The sequence below is a fragment of the Oreochromis niloticus genome, linkage group LG7 (assembly GCF_001858045.2).
Source record: "Oreochromis niloticus isolate F11D_XX linkage group LG7, O_niloticus_UMD_NMBU, whole genome shotgun sequence".
NCBI classification, from domain to species: Eukaryota; Metazoa; Chordata; class Actinopteri; order Cichliformes; family Cichlidae; genus Oreochromis; species Oreochromis niloticus.
Window position 1 is genome coordinate 12,311,609 of NC_031972.2, and position 7,177 is coordinate 12,318,785.

Consider the following 7,177-nt stretch of genomic DNA (forward strand, 5'->3'; position numbering starts at 1 on the left):
CAATGACCTAAAAAACACTAACAACATGTAGCATTACACAGTGTTTTCTTGTGTAAAACAAGGACACATCTCTGTTCATAATTTCAATATATGTTACTGGAATGAACATCATGCAGAATTCATTAATATTTGTTTATGTATTTTTATTTTTTTGCACTAAGTAATCCCAAAATACAAGAATTTGTATACACACCATCCACTGATACACATACAATAGTAATGCTAATCTACTCGGTCTTCTCCATTTGGCCACAGGTTCTCATCCACATCACATCTTATGTCATCTAGGGCAATACACCTAGGAAAGAATCTTCTGGCATGCCTGATCCATCCCTGGCAATCTTCTGCTGATATCTCCAGGCATCCAGCATTCATTGCATCCAGGAGGGACATTTGATCATGTGGATGATGGTCGTAAACCTTCCACCGCCATGAGGAAAAGAATTCCTCTATGGGGTTGAGGAATTGAGAGTAAGGTGGAAGGAAAAGAGACTCCATTCTGGGATGGGCTGCAAACCACTCGGTGACTGCACGGGAGTGATGAAATGCCACATTGTCCCATACAATTATAAATGTTGGCTGACTCCTTCTAGAGATGGACCGATCCGATATTACGTATCGGTATCAGTCTGATACTGACCTAAATTACTGGATCGGATATCGGCGAAAAATAAAAAATGTAATCCGATCCATTAAATATCAAAAAAGCAGCTCACAAAACTTGCGACACGGCGTAACTCGGCTCATAACCGTAGCACGTCGGAGCAGTGTGCTCACGTGATAGAGCGCCTGTGTGTATTTGTAGCCTCGCTACCAAACCAGCATTTCATCTAAGAGGAAGTTATCCCAGAGAGAAGTAAAGCAAATGTTTAAGTTCATCTCTGAATGTTTGTAAAGCATTCCCACGTTAAGCTTAACAACCGATATATGGAGCGACTGCCTCTCTCTCCCTCACCTTCCTGCCGCTACTTCAATCGTGAAACTGCTTAATGATCAGCTGATCGGCTTTTCTGTCGTGAGTCCATCTCTCTTCTTTGTTTTTGGCCCACTTTGCACCAGAAAGAGGAAACCAGCGGCTGAACAACAGCAGCACGTTTAACCTTGATAAGCTGTTGTTAGAATTTATTTAATATTATTTTCTACACCAGGATCCTTTTCTACGTAGCTGACGGCTGGTAACTGTGCAGGGGCGGATCTAGCAAAGTTTAGCCAGGGGGGCCGATAGGGCATGAACAGGGAAAAGGGGGCACAAAGACATACTTTACTTTCTTATTCTCATTTAAAATACGTAGCTTTTAATAAATAATTATCTGAATCTTACACCCAAAGTTTTAATCTGATGTAAAATGTATAGAAGTCCATTACTGTATATATTAACTCTTAAGTCTAATATACCCTAGTAAGCTATAGTACTTTTTCCTTTGGGAAGCTACCATCTGTGAATTCTGCAATTCTGTTGAAGAAAGATGTTGAATCTATTTAATTATTCTTGAAAAATAATTTGTTTCTGTGCATTTTTTTTTCACCCTGCATCAAATTAAAGTTGATTACATCGATTAAGCATCATGAGGTGGAGGGTCGGGGGTGGTTCCCTATTTTTTTTTTTTTTGCTGGGAGTTTGCAACCCTATTAGTTAGGTTGCTTAATATTTCTGCTAAGTACTCTTTAAAATACCAGAATAGGGAGGATGGAGTAGGTTTAAGTTAGGTTTTAAGTTAGGTAAGGTTTATTAGATTGATCAGTGTTGCTGAACTATGAAATATTTTGGGTGCAGTGTATTTTTTTTTTTTTTTTTTTTTTTTTTTTTTTTTTTTTTACACACAGGTATAACAGAATAGCTTTAGTGTTGTTGTTTATTTAAACTTGAGTATGAACTTATACAAAATGCAGCAAGATATTAAAAAAACCAAACAGTTTTATTGATTAAAAAACACACAATATCGGATTCATATCGGTATCGGCAGATATCCAAATTTATGATATCGGTATCGGACATAAAAAAGTGGTATCGTGCCATCTCTAATTCCTTCTCTCCGCATCCCTTTCCTCACCTAGCACAACCCTTCCATAGAGATCATGCAGGAACGCAAGGAGCCGTTCAGTGTTGTATGGCCCAATTAGTGGTCTGTGTAACAGCAGTCCATCAGTGGATATTGCTGCGCTCATTGTGATGTTGGCACCCCTCTGGCCCGGGACATTCACTGTGGCTCTCTTCCCAATCACATTCCTCCCTCGTCGCCGTGCTTTGGCCAAGTTGAAACCTGCCTCATCCACAAAGATGAAAATGTGGTGTGTTTGCCTGCCTTCAATCTCCATGACTCTCTAACATAAATCCACAAGGCAACATAAGCTGTTACAGTAGTAAATTTGTAAAAATTGTCTTTGTGTGTGTTTGGTTTTGTTCAAAAACAGATCTGTATTTTATTGTGATCTTACCTGGACATACTGGTTCCTGAGTTGCTTGACATGTTCAGAGTTCCTCTCAAAAGGCACAGTGTACAACTGTTTCATCCTGACCTGATGTTTTTTCAGGACTCTAGAAATTGTTGTTATGCTTACACTGTGAATATTTGCGAAAGTAACGTTGTCTGCCAAGACTCTGTGTCTAATTTCAGTGAGTTTTATCCCATTGTTTCTGATGACCATATCAACAATGGCAGTTTCCTGCACATCAGTGAACATCCGTCCTCTCCCTCCTGTGTGAGGTAACCGTTGAGTTCTAAGCAGAAATGCAACAACAATTACACAAAAGCTTATTTACTTCTGAAATGTGCAAATGCCCTTGCAGAATACAAGTTACCTGTTGGTTTGCCGGAAAACTCTAACAATACATGCCACTGTAGAGCGTTGCAGATTTGGCTGCACTCTCTGACCAGCCTCTCTCATTGAGTGACCATAATTTACTACATGATCAATTACAGTAGCTCTGATCTCATCTGCGACTACAGCTCTTGATCTTCCTCTTATTCTTCTTCCACCATGCATACGTATTCCTCGCCCCCTCCCAGCCACTCTTCTTCCTCTTTCAGCCACTTCTCCATTTCTGGCTGGGTCCATGTTTACATCACAAAACAAACCTATTCAGCAGTTGTCTCCTTTTGTACTGAAATTGAAGGAGTAGCACCTGTGTAGATGTTCATCTACAATGAGAATCAGCTGTGGCTGGTTAAACTGCATTTTTAGATTTAAAATATGTTTCAATAAAATATTGCTGTTGAATTTTGCTGTCTTATTCAGTTTTGCATTATGTTATTGTTTTGACCATAAGTTTAACAGTTTTGAAAACAGTATGTAAGTGCATGCAAAATGTCCTGTACGTACAAAGATTTTTGGCAGTTGTTGTGTCTGAGTGAGAAAATAATTCATGAAATTTGAGAGATGTAGTCATTGAATGCATTTTGTGCCAAAACAATGATAACTGATCCTCAGTTTAGCCCACATAGACTTCTGTTGTGCTCACTGTGTGAGGAGTTTTGCAAAAGTGACCTAAGTATTGCGAAATGTGTCCTAGCGTCTGTAAAAAACTGTAAATAGTGGGAGGCTAATGGGATGCAGGTGTTCACCATCCCACAGGTGTGTAGGCCAAAAGCAGAAACCCATGAGTTCCGGCCAGGCGACAGAGGGAGAGAGAGAGACAGAGCAAAGGAGAGAGGACAAGAGAGAAAAATTTAAGTTGCCTAGTCATCATATTTATTTAAGCATAGCAGTGAATTGCAGTATGAGAGTAAAACTAAAAATAAGTATTTCATGTTGTTTTTTCACATATATGTTAAAGGTCTTACAGTTTTTCTGAATTGCTAAAACACTAAATCCCATTGTAAAAACTAAACTGTCAACTATGAAAACTCTTTCATCAAATCAATCCCACAGTTGCCAAAATCTTAAACACTATTCATCTGGTTAGGACACCATTTGCGAATCTGAATCTCCCATTTACCAAAACTCTAAACACATTCTCAAACACAAAACACATTTAGCAATGTGGTGCACTTGTACCCTGAATGGTGCACACAGGCCACAGAAATTAAACACAACTAACACACTGTTTTCATCATTAACACACTACCACTCAAAATTGAAAACACATGCTGCAACCTCTTCTTCTGCTTTTTGCGAGATTGAATACAGCTTCCTCCACAAAGATGTATTCATGAGGCCTAACCATTCAGTCAAGCTCAAAGATTCTCTGTACACACCAAACTAATTTTAGTTCTGTAAATGAAATAGTATGGTGTATACATGTGCTATGTGTACAAGTATACTTATAACTAAATGGTATTTTGTTTAGAATTGAAAGACGGCCACGTGAGGGTGGAAGAACATGCATGTGCTCACAACACCAGGAGACACTTATTGTGGATATGGTCCATCAGAATAATGCAATTCGACTGCATGAAATACAGCAGTGGATTATAGAAGACAACATACATTTTGAATCTAGCAAAAAGGAGAAGAAAAGGTCGCAATGCCATTACTGAACTGAACTGCCTGGCCAGCGTGGTGGAAATGTAACTATCCCCATAGCTGCAGCTATGGGGTTCTCCACAGTCATGTTACTGTTGAGCCACACAACACCGAACTTCTAGCAACATTCCAGGATGGTCTACTACTGCCTACTCGCGATCTCTCTACTTCTCTCTACTCAAGCAAAGTAGAGAGATCACGAGTAGGCAGAGCATCCCATTTAGGACAATGTGAGCTTTCACCATGGTCCAAGAATATACAATTGGTTTCACAATGAGCAGCATTTTATCAATGTGTTTCTTCCACCATACTGTCCCTTTTTGAGGAGTTTTTCTCAGCATGGAGATGGAAAGTATATGACCGAAACCCTTACACAAAGGAAAATCTACTTCAAGCAATGAATGGAGCATGTGGTGAGATAGGACTGGAATCTTGCCAGGGCTGAATTCGGCATGCTAAAGGATTCTTTCCTCGTTGCCTTGCAAGGGAGACCATAACATGTGATGTGGATGAAGTCCTGAGGCCTGTCCCAGCACAGAGGCATGATGATGAAGCGGAATAAATTATCTGAATATGCTGTAAAAATATGTAATTTTTTAATGTATATATATCTTTTTTACTGCAGCTCTTTTTTTGTTAAAATGTGAGTACAAGAATAAATGAATGAATAGATAAATATTATTTTCCCGCTGTCTCACAGTGTTTTGTATTTACAGTTTTTTCTGATTGCTTAAGCACATTTTTTGTAACTATTGGCTGTTTTTGCAAAACTCTACACACAAATAAGAAAACCTGTCACCCAATTATCAAAACATTGTAGTTCTCTTGCAAAAGCGAACACAGCTAGATTAACTCTTCACACCTTCGTAAAAATGGTGTTTTCGTATCAAACAGTACACACAAGCCATCATCTACTAAGCACACAATGCGCCAACTGCACACTGATGGTATGAATACAAAACACATCTGGCTTTTGCTTTCTCTGTGTACAGATGTCAATTTGAGGTTACACTTTTGTCATAGTGTCATGTAAACATACAAGGATCCAAACTTCAAGTATTGGTGTTTATTCACACTCATCAAAACCAAGACAAAGTCAGAACACAAAATAGGAATTTCACAAAAAAAGGAAAAAAAAAGACAATCAGCCTACATCATGTCGTCTTTCTGGGTCCGGCCACAAAATTTCGTCCACATCGCATGCGATATCCTCCAGTCCAAGGCACCGGGGAAAATATCTCCTTGAATGGCGTATCCAGGCCTGACATGATGCCTGGTCAATATCTCCACATGCCTCCTCCATTGCCTGTAAAAGGGCTACCTGTTGATGAGGATGACGGTCGTACACTTTCCAGCGCCAGGCAGAGAAGAACTCCTCAATGGGATTTAAGAATGGAGAGTATGGAGGGAGGTTGAGTGCCATGAAGGATGGGTGGTCTGTAAACCAGTTGCGGACCAAAGCAGCCCTATGGAAACTAACATCGTCCCATATGATGACATATCGGGTCTGCTCTGGTCTCTGAACAGTGAGCATGTCATGCATGGTGTCCAGGAATGCAATAATGTGTGCAGTGTTGTATGGGCCTATGGTTGCATGATGGTGAACAACACCATTTTGGCTTATAGCTGCACACATGGTTATGTTACCACCACATTGTCCTGGGACATTGATGATGGCACGGTGTCCAATAATGTTCCTGCCACGTCTCCTGGTTTTACTGAGGTTAAAACCGGCCTCATCCACAAAAAGTAGCTCATGTCCCATTGCATCTGCTTCTAGTTCCATCACTCTCTGGACAAGACAAAACAAATGCAACACATCAGGCCCATGCACAGCACTACAGTATGCACTTCCAAATTCAGAACCAATGACACTAGCTTACCTGCACATAGTCATATCGCAGTTGCTTTACACGTTCTGTGTTTCTCTCGAAAGGAACTCTGTAAATTTGCTTCATTCTTATTCTGTGGTGCGCAAGTACACGACTTAGTGCAGAAATGCTTGCACTGTGTACATTTTGAAAGATGGTGTCATTATCAATTATGCGCTGCTGTATTTCGTGCAGTCTTATTGCATTATTGGCAATCACCATGTTCACTATATGGGTCTCTTGCTCTGGAGTGAACATTCTGCCTCTGCCCCCAACATCTGGACGTCTAGCAATTCTTTAAAGTAACAATTTCAGTATTTTTGCATGTATGGTACTGTTGTGTTTCTCATTAGAGTATGGCAGTGCTACAAAGTACTTACCGATTCTCATTTCAGAATGTCCTAATGATGCTTGCTACAGTGTAGCGGCTCAGTTTAGGCTGAACCCGTTGGCCAGCTTCCCTCAGGGTCATCCCATGGCTGATGACATGGTCCACTATTGTAGCTCTGATGTCATCAGTTATTCTGTTTCTTACTCTTCTTACCCTTCCTCTCCCCCCCCTCATCCTCCTCTTGCTCCTCCTTGTCCTTGTTGTCCTCTCCGTCCTACTTCTTCACCTCCACGTCCTCTTCCTCGGCCTCCTCTACTTCTCACTCTTCCTGCTCCCTCCACTGTACTCCACACACACAGCTTACCTGTATTATAGTGCTTAGGCTGATTGCAAAGTGAACTAATTATCTAAAAAAGTTTTCACATGTGACAGTGTGCCAGACAGTTGATAAAATAGTGTAAATAATGGCCGTAAATGTGTATAGTTTTGCTAGGAGTGCGTTGATCCTTTG

General features: G+C 40.4%; 2 protein-coding genes across 2 annotated transcripts; both read right to left on the minus strand.

The window, feature by feature from the left end:
• Positions 1–5,009, minus strand: LOC109203005 (uncharacterized). The gene is made up of 4 exons (XM_019362038.2): positions 2,801–5,009; positions 2,437–2,719; positions 2,024–2,322; positions 1–583 (listed from the first exon to the last, which is right to left on the minus strand). The coding sequence occupies exons 1-4, from the start codon at positions 3,055–3,057 to the stop codon at positions 223–225; spliced, it is 1,200 nt and encodes a 399-aa protein (XP_019217583.1). The 5' UTR covers positions 3,058–5,009; the 3' UTR covers positions 1–222.
• A 364-nt stretch (positions 5,010–5,373) lies between these two features.
• On the minus strand, positions 5,374–6,722 carry LOC109202745 (uncharacterized). The gene is made up of 3 exons (XM_019360678.2): positions 6,716–6,722; positions 6,348–6,630; positions 5,374–6,256 (listed from the first exon to the last, which is right to left on the minus strand). The coding sequence occupies exons 2-3, from the start codon at positions 6,591–6,593 to the stop codon at positions 5,609–5,611; spliced, it is 894 nt and encodes a 297-aa protein (XP_019216223.1). The 5' UTR covers positions 6,594–6,630; positions 6,716–6,722; the 3' UTR covers positions 5,374–5,608.
• Positions 6,723–7,177: the final 455 nt, after the last annotated feature.

Excerpts from the sequence above, each read along its gene's own strand:
- LOC109202745 (XM_019360678.2), bottom strand. The coding sequence starts at position 6,593 with ATGTTCACTCCAGAGCAAGAGACCCATATAGTGAACATGGTGATTGCC. Across the intron at positions 6,257-6,347 it reads TGCGATATGACTATGTGCAG|AGAGTGATGGAACTAGAAGC; the intron begins GTAAGCTAGTGT and ends TGTCTTGTCCAG.
- LOC109203005 (XM_019362038.2), bottom strand. The coding sequence starts at position 3,057 with ATGGACCCAGCCAGAAATGGAGAAGTGGCTGAAAGAGGAAGAAGAGTG. Across the intron at positions 2,720-2,800 it reads GTTTTCCGGCAAACCAACAG|AACTCAACGGTTACCTCACA; the intron begins GTAACTTGTATT and ends ATTTCTGCTTAG. Across the intron at positions 2,323-2,436 it reads TCAGGAACCAGTATGTCCAG|AGAGTCATGGAGATTGAAGG; the intron begins GTAAGATCACAA and ends GATTTATGTTAG.